At 39.4% G+C, this 25,552-nt stretch overlaps 2 protein-coding genes across 15 annotated transcripts in view; one reads left to right on the top strand and one right to left on the bottom strand.

Annotated features, from left to right (window-relative positions):
- Positions 1-780: 780 nt before the first annotated feature.
- On the top strand, positions 781-19,468 carry abtb2a (ankyrin repeat and BTB (POZ) domain containing 2a). The gene is made up of 17 exons (XM_079462862.1): positions 781-1,819; positions 10,751-10,900; positions 12,685-12,892; positions 13,435-13,587; positions 13,753-13,918; positions 14,179-14,268; positions 14,352-14,453; positions 14,629-14,725; positions 14,829-14,952; positions 15,419-15,669; positions 16,206-16,384; positions 16,487-16,592; positions 16,690-16,792; positions 18,175-18,265; positions 18,364-18,432; positions 18,567-18,680; positions 18,770-19,468. Exons 1-17 carry the CDS (start codon positions 970-972, stop codon positions 18,968-18,970), a joined length of 3,054 nt encoding a protein of 1,017 aa, XP_079318988.1. The 5' UTR covers positions 781-969; the 3' UTR covers positions 18,971-19,468.
- A 255-nt stretch (positions 19,469-19,723) lies between these two features.
- Positions 19,724-25,552, bottom strand: part of brsk2b (BR serine/threonine kinase 2b) — a 97,896-nt gene continuing 92,067 nt past the window's right edge. For 5 of the 14 annotated variants that reach the window (XM_079462179.1, XM_079462167.1, XM_079462172.1 and 2 more), the window contains one exon: positions 19,725-22,016. In XM_079462179.1, coding sequence (XP_079318305.1) covers positions 21,844-22,016 — 173 coding nt within the window. In that variant the 3' untranslated portion in view covers positions 19,725-21,843. Of the gene's footprint in view, positions 22,017-25,552 lie in introns of all 14 variants that reach the window. The other 9 variants (XM_079462174.1, XM_079462169.1, XM_079462177.1 and 6 more) reach the window with 5 other exon arrangements.

Genomic DNA, 25,552 nt, shown 5'->3' with positions numbered 1-25,552 from the left:
TGAAGAATAAATAAAAATGTAGAAGATTTGACATTAAGCATCATTACCCATTAAGTATCGTATTGACTTTAAAGTTCTTTTAATCACTTATAAAGCCTTAAACCTACCTAACAGAGCTTCTATCACACTACAACCCATCACGCTCTCTGCGATCTCAAAACTCAGGACTTTTGATAACACCTAGAATAACTAAATCCACCAAAGGGGGTCGAGCTTTCTCATACGTAGCACCTAAACTCTGGAATATCCTTCCCGACACTTTCCGAGGATCAGACACACTCCCAATTTAAATCTAGATTAGACAAGATCCTTTCAGCCAAGCATTCACTTAATGCTAAATAAACCACCGGGAGTCTGCTGACATTAGATATTATTTACTAGAATAATCTTGCTTGTTATATAAACACCATGTACTGTGTTTCACCTTTTTTGTGTTTTTCGTTTTTTTTCTTATTTTCCCCTGCAAAGCTGCTTTGGAACAATTCACATTGTGAAAAGTGCTACATAAATAAAACCGAATGAAGTTATTCTTCTACCGACCACATGAGGGCATGCATGCATCACACGTATAAAGACATATTTAACCTATTTACTACAAAGTCGCTTGATTTAATTTGATTATGAATGGGCTATAAATTGATCATCGTCGTAATGTACTCTTCAGTGACCCTATTGTCAACATGATTATAACCATTATCACTTCACACGTCACTCTGTGAGCGCCGCGTGCGTCTGATTGGCTGAGAGAAAGCTGTCAGCCGATTGGAAGAAAGTTTTCACGCCTAAAAGTTTCGCTGATGGGCGAACTTCACATTGCATTGTGTTGTCAACAGTACGACACTTAGACCAACGGTTCTCCTTAGCTATGGAAGTGCGATATTTAAGGGACAATAGTGTAAACGGAAAGAAGGAAGAGAACTGACCGTCTGTAAACCAGCCTTTAGATTCCTAATTAAAACACACCGAATTATGGCAGCGTTGAGCAACACAACTCTGAAGACGCTGGAAGACTTGACTCTGGATTCTGGATATGGAGCCGGAGACTCCTACAGATCTCTCAGCCTGTCCTCCTCCAAATCGAACTCGCAGGCGCGCATCAGTTCTCCCCAACGGGGTAACTCTTGGAGCTACGCGGGCTCTGTGAACAGCAGAAACAACAGCTGGGACACGGTAAACACGGCGCTACCCGAAGACCCAGAAGATATCATCTCCAAGTGTCCGAGGTTACCCGAGTTAGAGGAGTTCCCCTGGGTGGACGAGGAGATCGATGCGGTCCTGCGCAAAGTGTCCGGAGAGGGGACACCTTTCGCTCCAGAGAGCGTCAGGAGGTTATCCACGCTGATGCGCAGAGCTTTACTGAGGATCTCCAGAGAGGCACAGCGGCTCAGTGTCCTGCATTGCAGGTGCACGCGATTTGAGGTGCAGAGTGCTGTCAGGCTGGTCATGAGCTGGGCGCTCGCAGAAAGTTGCGTGTCGGCCGCGGTCAAAGCCATATCGCTGTACAGCATGAGCGCTGGAGAGGTCCTGCGCAAAAGCAAGTCCTCCCGCTGCAGACTGAGCCTGTCTGTCGGACGCTTTTTCCGCTGGATGGTGGACACTCGGATCTCGGTGCGCATCCACGAATACGCTGCGATCTGTCTGACGGCTTGCATTGAGAATCTAGTGGAGGAGATCGGGGTGCGTGTGCTGGAAGGGCATCACGGGACACCCGTTTCTTCAGTGGGAGCTGACGCTCTGGAGGCTGTCGTTAACAACGATGCGGAGATTTTCGGTCTTGTGCAGAACTACGAACACCTCATCTGCGGAAAAAATGCCAATGGTAAGTCATCAATTAAATAAAAGTTAAATCTAATACTTGACGGTTTCAATGTAACACATATAAATAAAAAATGGGCACATAACCACTTAGGATGGAAAACAGAAGCAGGAATTCTAACTCTACTGGTAATGTGTTGGGTTCCATTGCTAGGAGGTTTCTGGCAGATCGGAGTCCTAATGCAGTGGTTCTCAAACTGGGGGCTCATAAATGGACCCAGGGGGCCACAGGTTTTGTGGACTTTTATGAAATATAGAAATGTAGCCATCAGAACATCAGAAACCAACCAAAACAACTGAATATGTTCAAGATTTTAAGTCTTTATTTGAAGGCCTCAGAGATATGCACTCTACACAAAGAGGGACTATACAGCGAAAAAGTTTGAGAACCACTGTCCTAATAAAATAATCATTTTCTATATGGCTAAGGTGGTTCAGCCAGTTGTTATTGCAGAAATAAGCCCTGACACTGTGATCAAGAGCCAACACGCAACGGAGGGTCTTGTGTCACACTGAAGGGGCTTATTATGCGATAACAGCCGGCTGCTTGTACATTATCCTGCTTATTACACGGCTACTTGGCACATGAGAAAAAACTAGACGTGAATTTGAAATATTTTATGCAGACCTTCCGCGAGGAAAAGCTGTTTACTTTCCTTTTTAAGGTAAGAAACGATGTTCAAATGTCACGGACAGGCAATTTGGTTTAATCGTTTGTAGATATAATGTCATAAATGTTATTAAAATACATATTTATATTTAATTATTTAATAAAAAATAAGGTCAAAATTAGTTATTAGTTTTGAGAGGCTGTTAATAACGAACCTGTAAATGGCCAATCAGAACAAGCCGTGTAATAACGGTCATTTGAATAGTATTTGGAACACAATCAAAATATAGTTATAACTAATACTACATTCTAAGCCACAACTACACCACATTTGTACAATATTGACTTTGTGTATATGTAATAGGAGTGTGTATTTACTAACTACAATATAACATGAACACTGATGTAAAGTGTGACCCTAATGTTTAGTTTGCAGAGTCAGAATTTTTTCCTTGATTATATTTTCAGGTTATGAGGGGTTCTTTGATCATGGTCTCAGGAAAATATGATCTTATTCACTTTTATCTCATATCAAAGAAAAGCATGTTTAGCTCATCGTAATTACACAAATGTCAGAAATCGGATCACTACAACTCGGGGCCCAGCCTTGCGTTGCTTTTGGTGTATTTTACAATCACCTGGCAGGCTAAACACAAGAAAATTGTGTTTGTCAGGTTTTTGGGAGGGGTGGTAGGCTGATTAAACCTGAGAATACAGTACATCATCTCTCAGACTGCCAAAATATGCTGATAAATTATGGGTAAACATATCAAGTTTCCAAGTATCAAGTACAATCATCTTAGCATTTATGTTATATTCAACTTTACCCTATTTTTCAAACAGTACCAATAAGTACTGCACTATACCATGGTGTAGTGAAAATATCAGATAGTATTACCCTAGCACTTCGATACTGTATAATTCTGTGTATCACTTCTGCATAGTTAGAACGGTATTTGCATGGTACTCCAAGGTATAGTTCAGGAAAATAGTACCATGGTGCATTTGTTGTGTGTTTTTGTAAGTGTGTTCTATATTCGACAGTTATCAGAACGGTTTGATGGTAATTTGTAAGGCATTAGCTGTGCCTTTTCAAAATCCTAAATATACATTTTCAGTAATTCACAAAAAGCCAATTGTTCTGCTGTTAGCCTTTGACAAGGTCTGGCTGAGGAAAATAAGCAGAGTCAAGTGACAAAGGCCTACGAGGAGAAGAATGGAAAGCCATCGCACAGGCTCCTGGTTTATATCAGCCTGTTGATCATTGTACGTAGCTGATCAGACTTGTTCAGTGCAAAAATGAAAGGGTTCATGTAGCGGGCAAGCGAATTAAGTTATTATATGCAATGCATGGCTTTTATTCAAGAAGGACAGATTTGTTGATATTATCTTAAGGGAATAGATTTGGAACTAAAGTACCCCACTGCAATACAGCCTATATTTGCGCACACCACATCATACTCATTATTGTGTATCTACATCATTCTTTTAGATATGATGTAGCTAATTGTGTTTTTCTTTGTGTGGTTTTTACTCGCACTCTTGAGTGTTTTTTCAGACACCTCTAAGAAGTTAATCCCATTCACATGTACACTCTTAGTGTGACTGATGTGGCAGCGGGAGCTCGTGCTCAATCAGCCGTGGCTGGTAAAGTCATTTTGTACACTTATACTGCGATACATTTGACCTGTTTGACACTGATGCTGAAAAACTCAAAGCAATCACGTTACGTTCTATAAGCTTGTGAGTTGTGTTAAACAGCCACTATTTCAATTCTTCCTGTCTCACATCCTGAACATATCCACATCTGGAACTCTTTAGCTGCCCAGAGCTAATCCCGTAAAACAGCCTATTTGCTATTGCGAAGGCTATATTGTGGTTTTGTCCATTTGTCTGGGCATGTGTCCACACAAACGTCCTTGAGCAGATGGCATCATAAGCTCATTGTGATTTGGTAATATTGCCAGGTATTGTATACACTTAATGTACAAAACCTATTAGCGCTATCGAAACCATGCTTGGCAAATTTGTTTGTTTTTAATATATCGTTAGGTTAGTGTGGCCGTATGGTTTTATGAAACAGCATCAGTGTTGTGACAGGCCAATGGGAAAATCTCAGCTGAAAACATATCGAAAAACCGCCAGTGATTGACAGGGCGTCAAAATGTCAAAATCTTTTCAGAGTGAAAACTGAGCATAGCAATGAAAACCTTGGAAAATAGTTTTGAAAAGCTATTTGCTTAAATGTTGGTCAAATAAGAAAAAAGCTATATCTGAGATACATTCCACATTCTAATGGTATATGAGCTAGTAAGCATGAAAATTTAGTCAACCAAGTGTATTTAATTTCCTTTGAAAAACCACAACAGCAACGTTAATACTAAGTAGTAAAAAACAAAACCCTTTGAGTCGTTTTATCAATGTGCATCTACTTTAAGTTTAGGCAGAGGTCAACTGCAGTCACATGTTTTACTATAAACAAGCAAATAATGGCCATTATGATGTTATCAACTGGAGCGTTGCATTCTTGGACGCATTCTATTCTTCTAAAAGCGAAGTGATAGAGCCCCACAAATAAAACGATTTAATTGAGGTTCCGTTTTGCTTTAATGACAGTCATGACATAAAAGAGCTGGTCAAATGAGGGGGTGCAGGTGAGGCACAGACACAGTTCACATCAGATTTCAGCGTGAGACTGAATGGGGTCTTGAGGTTTGGTCTGGGACCGGTCGCCTTGTAACCATGATTGCTTAATTATGCTCATAAAACCTTCCACCCACACAGCCTGCTTCCTTTGAGCTTGACAACAAACCACAGAAATTAGAGCATTTCCCAGCCGTGGTCATTTGACTCCCACTTGCGTTTTAAGACTATGTCTTCTACTAGTTGAACCAAAAATAATAGCTTGAATAATAGAAACTATTTAGACGTACAGTACAACAATATACTGTAAATAACACACAGGAAAGCTGGTCTTCACAGGTCAGTGCTCGATGTGCTTCTACATATACAGTACTGTAGAAGGGCTATAATAAACATCATCCTGAGGGTCTCACTAAAGCCTGCAAGCACCTAGAGTGGACAAATGCTTTCTATAAGAGGAGAAGGTCCCTTCCTATTGCACGTAATGACAGCTGCTCTGACAGCGTGTTGACCTTCCTCAGCTCTAGCATGCCTGTCTCGATACGTTAGCATCTGTTCTAAAGAGGTGTTACATTGAAGGCTAAATTCAGGGTGGCCACTGTTCAACGGTGCACTTTAGGAGAGAATTTCTCACCTTGTATTGCTGTTTTCTGTGTGGAAAGTAACTTGTTTAAGTAACGTGACAGTCTGATCAGAATTGAACCATTTGCTAATGTCACTTAAACAAGAAACCATGGCCATTTCTCAATATGTGGTGTTGAGGAGGGCCTGTGTCCTCACATTCTCGCTCTACGTCATCAATAACCTTCAAAGTCTGGTTCCAAGACTCAAGAACAGAGAACGCATGAAAGTAACCAGATGTGTTCTCGATATCAAGGATGGATCGTATGCAACCTTGCGCGCCTTCCAAATCCGCCTGAAGTCCCGTGAAGTGTCCATCCAAGTTCATTCTTCCGAGGCTGCCTTGCAAGACCGGTCTCCATAAGAACACAAGTCCGTTCTTGGAATTGAGAAACGGCCCATGTTTGTCAAATGCACATTAGGCATTATTCTTGTCTTGAATGAGAGGAAACACTTGTGGAAAAACAAAAGTGAGTGTTTAATGTGTATAAGAATGTTACATTTTGTATGACACATCTTTAGAAAATGTATGGGGCAGCTTCACTTTTTAGACAGAATTTGCACGTTATCTCACATAAAGAGCTTCAATTACCTTGCAAATTAAATGACAGTTAACTGAAGCATCTCATTCATTGTAAAATTGTGAAAATTATTTAACACATTAGCAATATTCAAAACTAGAATTGTTTAGCTTGGGCGATAGAGTAACTTTATTTGCACACCTCTTTTTTCCAATGGGTTAAGAAAGAAAATCAAGGCTCCACATTTTGTTTCTTGACTTATGTGTGATGTTTCCTCACCACAAATAGTAACTTAAGCATGTGTCATCACAGCAATTACACAGAGTGATTTACTCAGCGGTATCTGTATGCCTCCAGCTTCGACACCCATCATGTTCTATGGATTAACTCTGGACGATTAATGGTAATGCCATCTGTACTCAACACATATTCTACTCATAACAAACCCTCAAACTTTGATTAATATGGAAATCCAACAAGATAAATTACATTAAAACCCTACTAAGTGAAAACCCAGTTGGTCTGTGAAAGCACATAAGTATGCTAACATCAGACAGAGATTGTGTCCTTTGTTCAACCCCTAGATCAGGAAATCCACTCTGTAGCCATGACAAGTTTTGAAAAACTGCTACAAAAATACTTTGCAATTGAAATTGCTGCCTTGATGGAAACTGGCTCAAGGGTTTATGAGCAGGAGAAGCGAGCAGATGGAAGTTCTGTTCGGCACTGGGCTAGATCTGTTTACCATCCCTCTTATGAATGAAGCTTCAGTGTAGAGTCTTGGCACTAGCTGGCGGATCGCAGGGATGAAATTTACTTTTATAGACTTGAACACACTCTCTCGCTCTCTCTTAGTTAGGGCTTCAGGTGGCAGGTGGGGTCATGGGGCTAAACTGAGAGGTCATGCTCTTTGACCCCACGGTCCCTTATAGAGATAATTCACAAATGTTCTGTAAGCAGCTGAGTCAGATACGTGATGGGTTGTGGCATTGGACCTGTGAGACTCTGAATAGGTGTTTGAAAACACTTTGGCGACGTGCCAGGGTCTGCACAATGTTTAACTGGATCATTATGAAGCTTGTAAAACTAGAACCTTTAAACCAGATTTTCCAGCACATGCTGAAGGTTCATTGAACTTAAAATACAGTCCGATAGTGACTTGATCAGTTTCCCACTGTTTCACATATAGTTTCATACTCTCTTTACTCTTATTCTAGTTTTTATTTTTGTTATGAATATTTCATTTTACATTTCAATGAGTATTGATATGCATTTAATTTTTATTCTACTTATGTTTTTCATGTACCAGTACTTTAGTGTTTTTACTCACCACATTATAAAGCATATCATACTTTTTACCGCATTTTAGTTTTTTACCTTTAATACTAACTGTACTTTCCCCAAACATTTTACTTGAGTAAAATAAGATTTGTTACTACTAGATTGTTTATGCACTTCATTACGTGTATTTATGAAATGTAGTGGATGTCAAGCTTACGTAATGAAACGTTATGTTTTCATTACATTAGAATGAGCTATTTCTATCTACATACAGCGCGGGTTGTTTCTGCAGTAGCCCTAAACGGACCAACCACTCTACAGAGCACCCCACCACTAGATGGCACTAAATTTCATACAATGGACCTTTAAATAAAAGCACTCAGATTAAGTACAGATACTTGAAAATATACAAATATTTAGGTACCGTCCACCAAGTGAGCTCCAGTATAGTACTTTACAATAATATAACTTATGTGGTTATAAAAAGGAGGGGAAATGTTGTTATTTAACAAAAGGAATCAAATATTTTCAAAAGGATTTCTCCATTGACTAAATTTGTAGGCTAAGTTCTTACACTTGGGGTTGAGGGGTTCTTTATTCCAAAAAAGTAGCTGAGCTGGTGGCAGGAAGTTATTATCATCACTCTGTGGTCTACACTCTGGAGAGGGAGATCTTAGCAGAAATGATCCGTGCACACACGGTCACACACATTTATGCACCTTTCCTTTCACCGCTTAGAGATAGCAGCTGACTCTACATGTTCTCCATCAACAAACACTTCCAACACAGCACCTAGTAACACAAGGGCCAATTGACTACCACTGCTGAACACACTTCTGCCATTGTGCCTCATATAGAATAGAGGTGTTGTAGGAGCCTGTGATGGAGTGACTGGACCACTGTGTTCACACCATATTACCTGTGAAAAATCAGGCAAGGAAAATAGGTCAATCACATATATTTAGGCAAATTAGTGAGGCTGCATTTGGGTTTGACTTTGAAAGGTTTCTTTGAGCAGTTTCTTGGCGGATTTGTTCTCTGTTAAAGAACTTCTTTAAAGGTCAGTTAAAAACAATGGATAATACATCAAGACAAAGTCAGATTTATTGCCATTTTTACAAGCTGTAGAGCTAAATGTGTTTCCTTTTGATACCCATAGTGAAGAAACAAAATTTGTTTAGCACATTGCAGACAAGAAATACAAATGGTTTTAAGAGAATTATGCAACAGGGGAACACAATTTTGTTTTATAATATGCCTGAAAATATGAAGTCCTACCAACATCAAAACCTGTTTTACCCATTCCTCCGTTCCTTTCAGACACACCTGTTTCCAGAGGAAGCTCTTAACAGTCTGGCACCTTACATAACCAAAGCATTAGTTTCTGACACATAATCAACAGCCAACTCAAACAACTGGTTTCACTTCAATAATTCACATCTATATTGTTTTTTTAATGCATTCACATGAACACATTGCTTAAGATAAATCACTATAATATACCCTGGCATATAATGTTCCTATTGTCAGTTTTAGTCTTACGGCAGTATGATGGGAGCAGATGAGAGTGTGTGCACATGTACAGTATGTGTGTCTGTGGGACGGTGCGGCTGCCTATGACGCATTTAATAGCCTCACGGCTGCCAGTATAGACACAGCTAGCTGTGGGAATGGGTGTGTCTATCTCTTTTGGTAGATAGAAGGGTTTGGGTCTGTGGGTCCGCAGGCAAACCAGCTGCAGCATCCCACACCCTGTGGCTCAACCATACCCAAGCCCATCAACTATGCGTAGAGACCAGACCAAAAAGCTACGCAGCTCCAACACATGCAAACCTGCTTTACATTTGGGGTCTCTATGAAGAATATTTTTGTATTTTAAGATGCTCTGGATTAGGTAATAATAACCGTGATATTTAACATATGTGAAGTCACTTTAGCTAGACCAGTGTGTCTCAGGGTCTTCAGGGCATATGTGGTAGGTTTATTGAAAAAGATGTGGGTGCCACAAAAATAAATTTCCTCGCAATTTTTCAGTGTCATCAAAATAATGAAATGAAAAAATTATAGAATGCGTTTGCATATTCTGTGTATCGTTGAGCGAATAGTATTTAAACAAACTGCTGTCTGCTGCTGACCCTGCAATCTTCCTTTGCTTTTATATGCAGTCGCTCTTTTGTACTCTGGAGCCATTCAACATGAATTTTGCAAATTGTGCATGACAAACAAGTCCACGATTCTCTTAAACTTACAGTAAGTTTAAATAAAGAGTTTGTTCACTCAAATATATCCTCATTGAAGAGATAATAGCAATGCTGTCGAAGTGGCCAACATCTGGAGATATATTTGAAATGATGCATACGAATGTGCATATCTTAGTGAATGGTTTATCGCTTACCTTGACTAAGAAAAAAAACCTCACATTAATCTGGTATTTCATCCCTATTCGATGCCCAGTGAAAGAGAGATCTAGGGAGGAGGCATGGATTTCAAATCAAATAAAAAAGGAAGCACAGAGCACATCCTCCACTTTGGACCCAAGCATCTTTCATAAATCAGCAGCCAGACATGTGATCCTGTCCTTATTTTTATTGAATATCAACTTCCAAAAGCAAGTCAACTCTGTATTCAAGAGTGAAGTCAACCTGGAAGTTCTTGAACAGATAACATAACATGCATAACTCAGTCTGAGTTTTGATACTGTACACCATTTATAAATTCTATTCATGTCACGCTGAGATGAAATGGATCACCGTTTTTTCACAAGCAGTGTATAGAGCATGACAGCAAAAGTGAGGACAGCCGAGTCAAGAATTGCTTGTCATGACACCAATTATATTATTATTATTGTACAATATTATACTATTATAACCAACCAGCATACGGAGATGAATATACATGAATACACAGTGTGAATGAAGAAGGACAGGCTGAAGAAAGGAGGCAGAGTTAGGAGTAGCTATGTTCTGAGGGCAGAGGAAATAATGAATAGACCACTTCCTCTACTTATCTCTATCAGAGGCACAGGCTGTAAATGGAAGGAATTAGCTTTCCACTGACATTCTGACCCCCAAATAGTTCCCCCCACCACCAGTAGCATGACTTGTGCAACACCGTACAAAGGATGACCAAGCCAAGCTTATGTTTGTAAACCAATAAATGAAGATAAAAAACTACTTTAGACTTTTTCTAATGTATGATAAACTGCATGTTTCTCTATAGGACATATCAAAATGCTGATATGCTATGTTTCTGTGTGTAGGTGAGCTGTCCCTACCTGCTCATTTCAGCCCGTATGCCGAGGGTCCAGGCACTGCTGCAGAGATCAGAGAGAATGCATATGTGCAGCTGGAGCTCAGGACGCTGGAACAGGCCCTGCTGGCCACCTGTGTGGGCAGCCTCTCAGAACTCAGTAAGTTACATTCATATTTATATTCTTTTGATGCCACAAGTGTCGTGTTGATGTCTTCTGCCGTATACAAAATTATATAAAAAAACAAACTGTACAGTTGCATTGTTGCAGGTTAAACTATGCTTTAACAAGATTTTTGGAAAGTATATATTTCTTAATTTCATATTCAAAGACTTTATTTGCAAAAACAGATTACTTTTTTAAAATGTTTTTAGAAAATGTTTAAATATCATGCTTTTTATTATGTTATATTTAGTTACTATTACTTATTATTACTCAAAACAACCCATATGCAGTTTGATTGATTTTTCTTGGGAGAAAGAAATACAGTTTTAAAATCTTTGTTTTGCCATAACCAATTCTTTATAGGAGCAGTTCAGCTTCACCTTCGAAAATGAAAATGTTGTCATCATTTGCACACCCTCTTGTCATTTCAAACCTGTATGACTTTCTTTCTTCTGCAGAACACGAAAGAAGATATACAAAAAAATGCTGGTAACAGAACAGCACAGCCCCCCATTCACTTCTATTGTATGGAGAGAAAATAAATGCAAGTTAATGGGGGGCTTTTAACAACATTCTTCAAAATATCTTCTTTTGTGTTGTGCGGAAGAAAGATACTCCTCAGTCATACTCCTACTCCTTTAAGACGACCTGGATCTGTCTTTTTTCTTTAGTAAATGATCAAAGATTTTCCTAACCTTCTTGTTGTTAAAAATGTATGTGGAAACACTGTTGTTATTCATATATCATCTCTGTGTATTACAGTCCACTGCCGTGGTGCGTTTCCTATGATTTCTTGCACATGTCTGTGAGACTCTAAGAGAAAGTTTTGTTTCTTTAAATGGTTGACATTGCAGGCCTGTTTGGGGGGGTGTGACTGCCTGAGCTGTGGGCAGTTTGTTTACGTAGCAGACCACAGCTCAGGATGGGGGATGGCTTCTGCTTGCGTTTAGCCAGTGAGGGAAATACTCTGTGTCCCTTAGAGGACCAGTAACACTCCTGCAGTTGTTGTGCTGGTACAAGAGCACCTTCTGTTTGGGTCAAAGTAGTAAAAAGCACCCTCTATGCTTTGAGATTACAGACACAACACAGCGAGATCCAGAACTCAAACTAAATTGTAAAGCAATTCTTTGTTTAACAACTAGTGTGCACACGTGTCCTTTAGGTCTACGTGCATTTAATGGGTTAGATTGTGTCAAGCATACTTAGACTGGCCACGTATAACACAATGCCTCCTTATTCTGTCAATCTTGACAGTTTATCATTCCTTTATGATGATTTCCACACATATTGTCCACTATCTTTTCTAATGTCCAACGCAGACTTTAAAGAGTCTGTCTTTAGCCCTTTATTTAGCCCATCTTCTCTTCCTTTGGGGAATAACCTGAGTCTGGATTTCTACGCTGAGAGCAGATTTAAAACCCCTTAGAGCAACAGAGTATAAAGTTCCTAGTTTGAGTTTATCCAAATCCGATTTCATTTGGCATTTTTACATCACATAAAACAGATGGGCTTGAAGATATATTAAGCTATATTGAACTATGCTTTGCGTTGACAGCGCTTTAAAAAATGGCACTGTTGCATATCTCCTGTCTCTGTGCGTTTGAATCGAATAGGCAGACGGATTTTCTATAACACACATGTGGATTGCGGTGCTGGAAGTTTTAAATGTCTGCTTCCAGAACGTATTGAAGCACTTATTGCTGGTCGTTTCTAAAGCCATTTATTTGTTTGCAACATGTGTACTTTAAATTCAAATGTTATGTGTGTGTCCACCATAGGTGACTTGGTGTCCCGTGCAATGCACCACATGCAGCGGTTGGTTTCAACAGGTCCAAGTCTTTCTCCCGGCCGTCTTTTATGCCGGCAGCCCATCTCGTGGTCACCGGATGCCCTTCATACACTCTACTACTACCTGCGCAGTCCACAGATGGAGTCCCTGGAGAACCCCAACCTTGAGCCACCCAGAATAGCCCTCAGCAAAGAGAGGTGAGATGAATGTATTAAAACAGTAAGCTGGTGATATAAAGGATTTGACCCAAAGACATTCTTTTATATGTATCTGTGATTTCATTCTTGTAAGACGAGTGGAAATAAGTGACATTAGTATGTGGAAACCTTGCTCTGTATTCCTGCCGGATAATGAATTTGAATGTTTTTAACAGGTGGACAGTACAGTTCACAATCACTGGCTCATACCCTTGAGAAGAAGAAAACCATAGAGAATTTCTTCTGGAATATCATACTGATTTGAAATCCAGTGAGATTCTTTAGAGGACAGCAGATGCTGTATGACAAATTCTCAGTAAGATTGAAGTGCCAGGCTTGTTTGTGGTAATAGATTGCAGAATTAAAAGAAGCAGTGGTGAGCCAAATTTACCAGGCTTTGTAATTACTGACCTCATTTCTCTCTGAACTAGTTTTGTGCCCGTGTCAATCTCCCATGATCACTGCTAGGTTGAGCTCTATCCGTGATCTTTGTGGCTGAGTGCTGAGCTGGAAAATAACCGAGAAATAACTGTCTCTCTCAGACCTTTTCCTCTTCTTCCTCCATTAATGGAGTGGATGCGTGTTTCCATGGTGCATGCGGAGCATCGACGGAGTCCGTTTGTGGACAGTGATGATGTGAGACAAACTGCACGACAGCTTCTCCCTGGACTGGACTGTGAACCTAGACAGCTCAAGTAAGAACATACAGTCATACGTCTTTTTCACTTTCTTCAGCATTACCAAATTCATTTTGCACGTCCGATCTCCATCTGTCAGCAGATTTTGCCAAGTATTTTACTTAATGTATTTTAGATCGTTTTTCCTCACACGCTCTCTTCCAATTGTCGTTTTTTCCTCAGGCCAGAGTGCTGTTTTACCTCCTTTAAACGCTTGGATTCAAAGGCTGCTGCGGACAAGTTTAATCTAGACCTCGGCTTTCGCATGCTTAACTGCGGCCGCACGGATCTGATTGGCCAGGCTATACAGCTGTTGGGCCCAGATGGGGTGAACACTATGGACGACCAGGTAAATTCATGAGATAAGAACTTTTGAATTATCACAGGCAAAACATTGTATTGTTAAAGTTGTACTGTTAATGTTTATGTTAAAGAACTTGCAACCTTTTAGCAAATAAGAAATTGTCCTTGTGCACTTAAAATCCATTGAGTCTTCAGTGAAACGTGACGAAAAAAACGAGTAGACTGTAGAATTAAAATGCCCATCCTTCTAATACCCAATTCATGGGGACAAGCATAATCAATCTCTCTTTCTTTGTGGGGTTTTAGGGCATGACTCCTCTAATGTACGCCTGCTCAGCAGGGGACGAGGCTTTGGTTCACATGCTCATCGATGCTGGGGCGAACCTGGAAGTGGCGGTAATGTGACACTGTGCTCATGTAGCATTATACAATTTATTACATATTCGCTAAGCTCAGACTTGAGGTTTTGGTCATTTCAGGTTCCTAATTGTTCACCAAAACATCCCTCTGTCCACCCTGAGAGCCGCAGTTGGGTGGCCCTCACTTTTGCAGTGCTGCATGGACATATATCTGTAGTGCAGGTAAAGATGAAGTTTAGGAGACTGTACTCATATACAGTATCAACTACGTAAGTTATACATTATTTTGCGCTTTAATATTAGTGCAAGACAAAATATTCTCAGGTAAAATCGGTATTGACAGTACAGACTGCAATTTGAGGTCTGTCATGTTAAATGAACTGTGTTTGCCCTCCAGCTCCTGTTAGATGTGGGGGCAGATGTGGAGGGTTCAGCTCTGAGGAACGGCCACCACAGCTCTGCAGAAACGCCCCTACAGCTGGCATCAGCCGCAGGTGGGAACAATGACCACAACTGTGTTTTTCGCATGTCTAAATCTACACGGAAAACTTTTCTAGCCGTACTTTACTGAAACATACATTTACCTTGTGTGTTTAGGGAACTATGAGATGGCAAGTCTGCTGTTGTCCCGTGGAGCTGATCCCATGTTGCGGGTGCATCTGACATCATCACTGTATGAGGGCATGAACTGCTTCAGTCATGCTGCTGCGCACGGACACAGGTGACCTGACGCCTGATAAACACAGATAATTCAAATACATACTAAAAGATGTTAGCCTGATAGATCAAAATCAAATCCCTTTATTGTCACTCAATCATATACACAAGTGCAACAGTAGGTGAAGAACTTGGGTGCAGTTCCGACCAACATGGCAGTATGACAGATTTTAGACAGCTTTGTAGATATCTGCATTAAAAATAATGTGTTAACAAAAAACAATATTACTTTATAGTCATGAATTTGCAAGATGCTTTTTTAAATTCACATTTTATCAGAATATAAAGCTGCCTTTGACCAAAGCAAGAAAACAAAGTTCCAGCGAAGTTCCATTATTCATACCACATGTCCATGTTCAATTACATATTTACATATAATATACGTTGATAAAATATAAAATGTGATGCTCTGATTTAAACAATATATATATAAAAAGGGACTGAATTGTATTGTACACATTTTGCCCCAGGAATGTGTTGAGGAAACTGTTGAGTCAACCCCAACAACCGCAGGAGGACGTGCTCTCTCTGGAAGAGATCCTGGCTGAGGGAGTCGAGGAGCAGGAGGAACATAAAAAGAAGGGACTGAAGGAAAGAGGAAATACTGGGGATGGAGGCACTCCACGGCTGTGTAAGGCCCGCTTTAGAGCCCTGCAGGAAGCCAGCTTGCACAGCGCCGAGCACAGATACCTGGATGTCACCATGGAGCTCAGGGCACTAGGTACACATTGACTACACATTGAGAGAAAATTGATTCGAAATTGAATTAGAAATATATAAACGGTAGTGGACATCAAAGTGGTTTCAAGTTCACTTATTACAGGGACAGACTGTGAACAAATGCAGACAGCAAAGAGATTTGACTTTTTTTACATTTATAGACCTTTCACCCGCCCCAAAAAATCAGTTAATCACCCTATTGTTCTTCTCTTCTTGTTCTCTTTCTTGGTTGGAACACAAAAGAAGATTGTGGTCTTATGGGTCCATATTTGAGAAGTCAACGAGGGTCAATGTTGTTTGGTTACCAACATTCTTTAAAATATCTCCTTTTGTGCTCTGCAGCTGAAAGAAAGTCTTGATAATAACTTAAATTGCACTACTTGTCTCTAGAATGAGAATGACGAGCAACAGACCGTGATCATGACCGTGACATTTAAAAAAGAAAAACAGACAAGTCTGTTGGCCATTTAAAAAGAAACAAGTTCATTTGAGGTGATACGAAAACTGCTGATTTCACAAGATCTTTCATTCTCACAGGAGTGCCATGGAAGCTGCATGTATGGCTGGAGTCAGTGCGAAGCGCCGAGCTTCAGTGCAGGACAGAGCTGACTCTTACTCTCCTCGAAGACTTTACAACAATTGGACAAGAGATATACTGTGAGGAGTTGCTCTCCGATGGACTTCCACTCCTCTTCTCCATTCTTAAAACCAGCAAGGTAAACAGCCACAACAACAACATCGCCATGCTTAACGTGAGATTCTGTTTCAGGAATTCTTTCAACAAACTTGAAACGTGTACTTGTTTATTTTGTATTCAGAGTAGGGAGATCCGCAAGCAGCTGGCAGCCATCTTTAGCCTCTGTGTTTCCTCTACAGCTGCCCCATCTATTCTGGCAGTAAAGGACACACCTACAGCTCAGCTGGGTGTGTAACTCACCACACCGAACCTGACTTGCACAGCCAATCCTACATCACATAAATCATAACATTGTGTTTCATTTCTACCGTGTTAACTCCACAGATTCCCATTTTTTGAATAATCCAGAAATGTCTGACGTTATGTTTGTGGTGGAGGGAAAGCCGTTTTACGCCCACAAGGTTCTCCTCATGTCTGCTTCACTGAGGTAATCCGCTGTGTCTATTCTAAAGTCAAAGAAGAGTTAAACAATCTATCAATCTACACTCCAGAAATACACACAAACCTACATTCACCTTATCACGTATTTACATATACGCTACAACGCCGATTGTTCCGCAACCTAGAAAAGAACCTGACTGAACGAAGTGCTGGCTTCGTGAGCGTTGCAATTATACTATTTACAGAGTCTGAGAGTCTACGCATACATCTGTACATAAGATTATGGAACACGGCAGAGCAGGTTTGCACATCAACACTGACAAACATATGGCTTGCACTAATCCATCGTGGCACTCTAAGCAACAGCCTCATACCGTCATTATATGCCACATTACGTTTTTGCATGCTGTTCTTTCTATATCGCTGCCACAAATGGGCAGTGTACATAGGGGTATAATATGCCTTAAACAATGTAGTCTTCCCAGATCCTGAACACATATTACATTTGCGAATCAACATGTCTGCTTGGGCATAAATCATACGATCTGATCCCCACATCATCTGTAAATATCCCTATCATCAGACAGGTTCTCGGTTATATAATGCCCTAACTATTTAACCTCATCACAAACTATAAGAACAGAACCGGAAAGAGAGAAATCAGGGAATGACAATTTCCCGTTCCGGTTTAGTTCTAACAATCATAATGTTACTATTCTTAACATTTATTGGATGTAATGGTCTCTAGACCATAATGAGAGCAAATCATCAGTAACTGTTGAAGACCACCACTATATGGGGAAAAAAACCAAATCGTCTGCATACATCAAATGGTTAATAGTGGTGTTACCCACCCTACAACCTGTTCCAAATTTTTTTAGTAGCTTTGATAAATCATCCATATAAATATTAAAAAGAAATGGAGACAAAATGCTTCCCTGAATGTTTCAGACACATGATTACACCATGAACTGATGAGCGTACCAAAAAACTGAATTCTTACCAGCGATTTAGGAACTACTCTATTATATAACTTGTAAAACAGTGTTTCATGATTTACACGATCAAAGCATCAATAAAACACATTACAATTGCGGAATTATGCCTGTTATACAAATCTCAAATCTCCTTTAAAGCAAAAATACACATTTTTGTGCCATGTTTCGGCACAAATACAAATATACACGATAAAATACTGGCCAGGGCAATAGGCAAAAATCCATGCTGTTTATTTGACCAGCTTTGTCTTTCATAATAACAGATTACTGTTTAATAACAGGCACCAAAATAACAGATAAAATAGCATCAGGTAAAATACCATGGACTAAAAACCCAGTTAAACAAATAGCAAGCACATCTCAGTGCAAGTCAATTACATTTAACAGTTCTATGATTTTTTATACTGCATGTCTGCTCTTTCCAAATAAGGTTTAAAGAGCTGCTGAGCCTTTACAGGAGTAATTCCACACCAGACCACATGGCCATTGAAATCACTGACATGAAGTACAGCACTTTCCATGTAAGCTATAAAGTCTTGGCCTAAACATGTACATGATGACTTATTTATGAGTTTAGGCATCTAAAATGGCTTATTCTGAATGTCTGTTCTTTTTTCAGATGATGATGGCACACCTGTACTGTGGAGGATCTAAATGTTTAGAAGTGTCTATCTGTGATTTGTTGGAGGTATCAAAGTTGACTTTTGTACATACTGTAGTATATACATTTGTGCAATTACATGTTAAAGAGTAAAAAACGGACCTAAAAAACAAACAAATTATTCTCAGTTCATCTAATATATACAAGTCATTTCTTTACAGCTCCTGCCTGTGGCACACTCATTCCAGCTTTCTGTTTTGAAAAGACACTGTGAAATCCTTTGCTCAGAGAGAATACATCTCAACAATGCTTTGAGAATCTACCAAACTGCCAAGGTAAGCGTACATTGATTTTAAATGCAGATTCACGGTTCCAAATCTGGTCCTCTGATCACGTCTTTGTGTTTTGTTGTGTTATGGAGCAGGTTTGTGAGGCTGTGGAACTGGCCGTCTCCTGTGAAGGCTTCTTCCTGCAGAACATGGTCGATCTTCTGGACTGCGATCAGTTTGAAGAGTTGGTGTTGGGCTCTGACTGTAGCGCTACATTGGATCCTGATGCTCTGGATGGGATGCAGGCTACTCTGGCATCAAGGATGCACTCACTTTGTGGCTCACGTAGAGCTTGAAAGGGAGGAGAAAATCATCAGGGAGAACAGACATGTACAGAAAACAAGAAGTTCAAATGTGCAGGGGAGTGTCGTTTCCCAAACTAACCTTGTGAATGTCGCTAGAAGACGTCCAATGCTTTGTAAAAAAAAAGTAATTTCTAACTAAATGGGATATTTATACATTCAAAGCTTAAAGGATGAAATTAAGTTAAACCTTGCTTCTTGGATAATGAGACAACCATGTGCTTCTGAGAACTGGATTCGTAAACTGCGTAACGTCAGCGCCCTCCAGTGGTCACTGCAGTCCTACATAAGTTTAATATACAGTATGTACATAGTAGTATGGAAGATACTTTTGTACTCTCCTGTCACTTTTTAAGTGTAAATACATTTTTAATATGCAGTCAATAGTACAGTACCTTGGCAACATCAAAATGATGTAAATTATTTGTTATGACAGTTTTTATGTAGTTATTGGAATAACCTTGACATGATAAATAAAAGTGAGACATTTTCATTCTCTGACTTATTCTTATATTTACACTGGAACAGGAGTTCCAGAGTCTATGTGTGTCAATTTAACATTTGGATACTCAGGAGAGCTTCAAAGAAGACAAAATGTGTATCTAAAGAATAATATAAATACCATAAATAGGTGAATTTGTACAAAACTGTTTACTTTGGTAGTCGAGAGTGCATAGCTCCGCATCTGCACTGGAATTTGTACTTTACAAAGATGAGCAAACAAAAGACAAACACACACACACAAATGCAACATCCCAAAGTCAATGGATTTATTTCCTTTGCACTGAAGTTGTTCACAGTAGTTACAAGGGGATACATTAGCGGCAAGTCTATTCTTCCCGCTCAATTCCGTGATACATTACATCATCCAGCTTTGCTCCTTTTCTCCCAAAGTACAAAATAGGAAGGACAATAAATAATGTGTATTGCTTAGATTACATCTCCGCTTATTCTCCACGCTGTATGTTCCCGTAAGTGATCAATGTGTGTGACATCCTAGACCACCCACCCACCCCTAAATCCGAGAGTATGATACAGAAGAGAGAACGTTAGGGAGATGAGGAAGGTAAATGACAAACTAAAATCTCATGACGCATGACAAGAGGGGTAAAATGCAGGAAATAAGTCTTTTAAATCTGATTCTGAAAAAGATGACGGGGAGAATTTTAACATCCACAACATCATGCAAATTAATGCAGAATGTCGGACATGCATTACGAGAGATCGAGCCAGCAGCGGAATCCCCTTGATGTTTTTAAGAAAAGTTGTTTGCTCAAAGTTGTCTATTTACAACGTGTGATTTGAGCTTGTCCACCTGTTATACACGCACAATGAGATGAGTGACAAATATCAATACTTCATTATCCCTCGCCCCCCCACCCTAAAGAGGCTAGTCTACATTCTTAAATTAGCGGTAAATAATTTAACATATACTACAAGCTCTTTTATCTGGACAAGGCCGGGAAAGAGAGTGCTTCATTCACAAAATCGGATGTGTGTTATTGTACACAAAACACAAAATCCTTCAAACAATCTTGACGAGTCGCCATGAGGCAGACGATAAAATCTCCACCACCCGGTTTTGTATTTATAAATATTCCCCAGCTGAATAAATAAAAAAGACAATAATAGATAAATAAGTTACAAAAATGAGGGTAAAAGTTCTCTGAATCCTGCAGATGTTTCTCAAAAGAAAATAAAAAACGAAATAAAAAAACGGACATCATGAGTAACCTTTGAATACATTACGCATAATTTCCATTCAAAACTAACGTTTCATTAACGCTACACATGGAAAAAACAGGATGTGGCAACACAATTCATCTAAGCAATGTCACTGATAGACATTTCATACATAAGGAATAGTTTCAGTCTGTACAACAGAATAAATCATTTCACTGTGACCCCCCCACCCAGTTATCCCACTTCACAACCCACACCAAAGTTGTTCTCCCCATATTTTCTCAAATAGGATCTCCAAATCTTGTACAGCAATGACACTTGAGTCCATAAAATGTTTAAATTCTTCATTTCACAAAGAAAGACTACATTGAAATGAATACAATCCAACAAGGGTCCTTGAGGGCAACTCCTCAAACGCATTACGACGTCCAAAGTTCCAAACTGTCTTTTGTCCTTTTGCAACGATTTCCTGCTTCATATGTAAATATCTGTGTTTGTGAATGTGTGTTTCAGCATAGGACAGAAAGAGAGAAAAAGAGAGAGGACAAGCAGATTAAAAAGCTTAAAAAAACGAAAGAAAGGTGGAAAGCAGGGGGTTAGCGAAATGGGAATTCATTTATTGTACAATAAACATCTTTATTTTAAGGCTTCACTCCAAATCCTTGGACATGTGTGGCTGTATGTAGATGCAGAAGAAAGCAGTGTGAGGAATAAGTTGGAACCGATCTGGTTGGCATTTGAGAAGTTTCGATGCATCAGAATGAGGAGTTTCTGTCAGCTTGCACTGTACTTCCTGTGTAATGTGCCCTCCATCAATGTCCCATACATGAATCTTGTGCAAGAGCAGGACATGGACTTTAACACGTTTTCTGGATAATTCCTGGTAGCAGAAATAAATAAAGGCATCATAAAACAAAGATATACTGTGAGGGGCAAAAACACTGGAGAAAAATGTGTACAGTACGCCTTGGTGTGCCTTCTGTAAAGTGTCGGCTAGGTACATACAGAACTTTAATATTATGATATAAAACTTTAAAAGGCATGTTTGTTGCAGGCTTCACGCTTAACACCAACTCGAGTCAACAGCATCCTTTCAGTATTCACCACGACTGGATTTCTTAACTAGCAATCTAGTAATTCTCCTGGTTTTAAGGTTGTTCCTGTGTCCCAACTGATGATGCCATCTAGGCTTTGTCTTGTCCAGATGGACATTTGGAGGCATTAGGTTCTGGGTCATGTCTCTTGCTGTTGCTGTTGGCAACATGCTTGGGCGTGCCGGGCGGATGGGACACCTGCCCGTTCTTCTCGTCTGAAAAGAGCTGTTTAATTACGTCAAAGAAGTTACTCAATGGGCTGCCTGGGTGCACAGACGGGAGAAGAGGAGAGAGACAGAGAACAAACACATGAACAATGAGGATCACGGAACAGGCAAGGTGAGATGATGAGAGGCACGACTGCATAAATTGGAGACAATAAGCCATGTATCAGAACACACTGACACCATCTGGGTTATTCCGGGGTGAGGTACAGCATACATCTGTAGGCATGTTTACATGTTTGACGCATCATTAGTATATTGTCTATTGTGGTAGTGGGTTATCTGTGGCTAAGCAGTCTCCATTTAATCTGTGATCTCGACTGGATGGAATGAAAATAGATGTGGCAGTGTTGATACATTACAACGATATTGATCAAAATTTAAGAATTTCAGGGAGATGGTCAGTTGTTGCATAATCGGAAATCTAACTTCAGATTTAAGGAATATATAGCATGAATTCATGAATTTAGCTAATATAAGTTATATGTCATACATGGGTATAATGCATCTGACTAAGCAAAACTCGATCAATAAATGAACCTACATAAATATGTATAACATTGATAATTGCTATAATATTAGCACAATTAAAAACCTGGTATTTTGTATATTTCATTCCTTCCAGTAAAAATGACACTGTAAACAATGTGAGCCTGCCTGTGAAAACCCAGTTAAAGTCCTTTCTATGATTCACTGTTTTCTACATAATACCCTACATACAGTACGGTAATGTAAAGAACTCTCTGTGAAAATATATACTTTAGTGCTGACTATTGCCACGTCAAAGATTGAAATCATGGTGAAATCAATGGTCGATGCTTGTTATCTCAGAATTAGATTTTACAGCCTGATGTCCTGGGAGTTCATAAATATTTTACAAGGTGGCTTATTCATATGAATCTCGTACAAAAACGTACGATTACTACAAAAAAAGCTCATCTGAAGCACTGCCCCGAACCCTAAGGTCAATACCTCGAAAGCTAATCGTACTAAAATGTAGGAATGGGATCGTACGAATTCCTACGTAAATTGAATTCACATCGTAAAATAGTTACGTTTTTGTAAAATAGTTACGTTGTGAGATTATGTTGGATGTTGAGACTGGACTTCACAGACTGGGTCACAATTCTTTACTGGCTTAAATGTTTAAGTACAATCAAATGTTTTATACATTAACAGATTAAGCAACTTCAACTTTTCCCATTTTTGAACTTAAAATTTAAAATATTAAGTTGAAATTACTTGTGAACCATTAAGGCAGGAAAACATTTTGAAAGTGTATGAATTGCATTGCATCACTTTCTGTAGCGATTGCAATAAAACTATATCATTATCGGAGCAAATATTTACACCCTGGTGCATGTAAAGTATATATGTGCTAAATTCACAATTTCTCTTTCAAATAAAAGGCAAAAAATAAAACTCTAAATGGTTTGAAATGTAGCTGTACAAATTGTTGCGGTTTCTGAATACACCTGACGGATACCTCAAACAGGATTAATACACCCCCTAACTGACACCAGCATAGGTTTGAAAACCATCCCCCTCTTCCAATTTCATAAGTGACTGAGCAACAGAGGGCCCCAAGACGTGGCACATGGCAACAAGACTGTGATAATCTGAAGGAACACTAGAGAAGATTGCCTGAGTTCCAAAGCTCTCAACACAATCTCGGCTATTCTCAACATCACAACAGAAAGCTCAGAACTGCCGATTCCTACAAGACAGAGCGCATTACTGCTACCAAAGAGATTGTCAAAGAGCCATGACAACTGCGGCAGCTTTGTGACACAAAGGACACTGCTTCAGCATTTCTGCTGTGAGCCATTACGAATGTTCATCTCTGTAAATTTATGATTACATTTATAGACAAATACTTATTTTGGAATGGACCGTGTTGTCATATGGGACCTAGTGAAATACCTAGTCAGGAGATTTGTGTCTTGGTTTACAAAGGACATAGTTAGATAAACATATACATATATAGATCTAATCAAACCAGGTTGGTGTAGATTGATGTCTACAAAACATGAAGTCCCCTCATTTATCCTATGGCATTGTAATGCAAATATGGAGGAAAGATGATGTTACTGGTTTTCTCCAACAGTATGATCACGACCTCTCTTTGCGTGAATAAAATGAACTATAAAAATGAGAAAACGGATAGACTATTGTATATAATGCAATACATAACATGAGCCTGAATAGAAGGTAGAACATCTGAGTTTAAAATCTGAGGGTCCAGTTTTTCTTGATTCTCTCAGAATTGAAATCTGTCATACAGTAAATCTGCTGTTTTTTGAGTGGATTTCACTGTTTTACTGTGTATTTGGAACCTAAACCTTATTCAGTTTAGATGAAAGAAATGCTCAAGTATCTTCAAACAGAAAACCGCTGTATGTTGGCGAGAGTTAAGAAGCTGATTACAAAGATGCTTAACTCAATGAGGTATTTCATCAAAGTGATTCAGATGCAACAATTGCCCCACAAAACAAAGCACAGCGATGCATTTCTATAAAAAAAAAACGTGAATATAATATGCGACGTTTTCTCAAACTGTCCTGTTGAGCATGCACACACTCGAACACCAACATACCATTTCTCTTATTGTAAGGAGTTCTGTGTATACGGTGGGTGGGTGCCACACATCAGACAGAGTGCGTATGACAAAGTGACACTGTGCACGCTGTGGCAGAAGAGACAAAATAGACCTCTTACCACCCTTTGAACGCTTTCCTGTCAAAGGAACATGGCACGTTACTCTTACATGTCCGATCGACTCAAATATCCGCTTCAGTTACGTTCTTAATGCACCCCAATGAAATGAACGCTGTGATTAAACCTACATACACAGATGTTTATTACAGGGTCACATCTGTTGAGAGTAAAGCATGCTGGTGCTCGGTGTTGTGCAGGTCTGCTGACGGTCAGTAAGAACACTCAAACTAACATGCCCATTCACTCAACAGCTGCAAATCTCACATCCGCCATGACCGAGAGCTTGGAGTGAGCTGTGAGTGCAAGGGGGGTGAAGGGCACAGCCAGAAGGAAGGAATGGGTATGATTGACAGGGTGATAGAATGGAACAACTACATTGGTACTGAGTCACAATCCTGATAACAGCTCTACTTTAGGACAATATATTTTGAGACAAGGGCCCTGTTTGGAATCGCATACTGCCATAATGAAACTATTTCTGCAGAATGTGGGCTTTACCGGTTGCAGTATTTATTGAATATACATGCAATAAATGGATGACCTGCTGGATTTGCAGTTTAATAACAGCAATGCAAAGCAATGCGTCCAACTTGACTCTTAGGAAGTAAATGAACCAGCAGCAATTTAAACAATAACTTATTGAATTCTTAATTCATTACTTGATCAGACTTAATAGTCTTATTTTACAATAAAACTAATTTAAATGCAAAAGCTGTGTTTTTAGGATTTCAATATTAGTGTTATTTTTGTATTCTATGTAAAAATGTATATCACATAGTATGTAAAATAGAGAGCAAGGAAAATGTCTCTGCCCGTCAAATTAAATAATACATAGTTCCCTACTGCATAATGCAAAT

Source organism: Barbatula barbatula, assembly GCF_947034865.1.
Source record: "Barbatula barbatula genome assembly, chromosome: 1".
NCBI lineage: Eukaryota > Metazoa > Chordata > Actinopteri > Cypriniformes > Nemacheilidae > Barbatula > Barbatula barbatula.
This window is presented reverse-complemented; position numbering and strand designations above follow the sequence as displayed.

Excerpts from the sequence above, each read along its gene's own strand:
- abtb2a (XM_079462862.1), top strand. The coding sequence starts at position 970 with ATGGCAGCGTTGAGCAACACAACTCTGAAGACGCTGGAAGACTTGACT. Across the intron at positions 14,953-15,418 it reads GCTGCTGCGCACGGACACAG|GAATGTGTTGAGGAAACTGT; the intron begins GTGACCTGACGC and ends ATTTTGCCCCAG. Across the intron at positions 18,266-18,363 it reads TGAAGTACAGCACTTTCCAT|ATGATGATGGCACACCTGTA; the intron begins GTAAGCTATAAA and ends TTCTTTTTTCAG.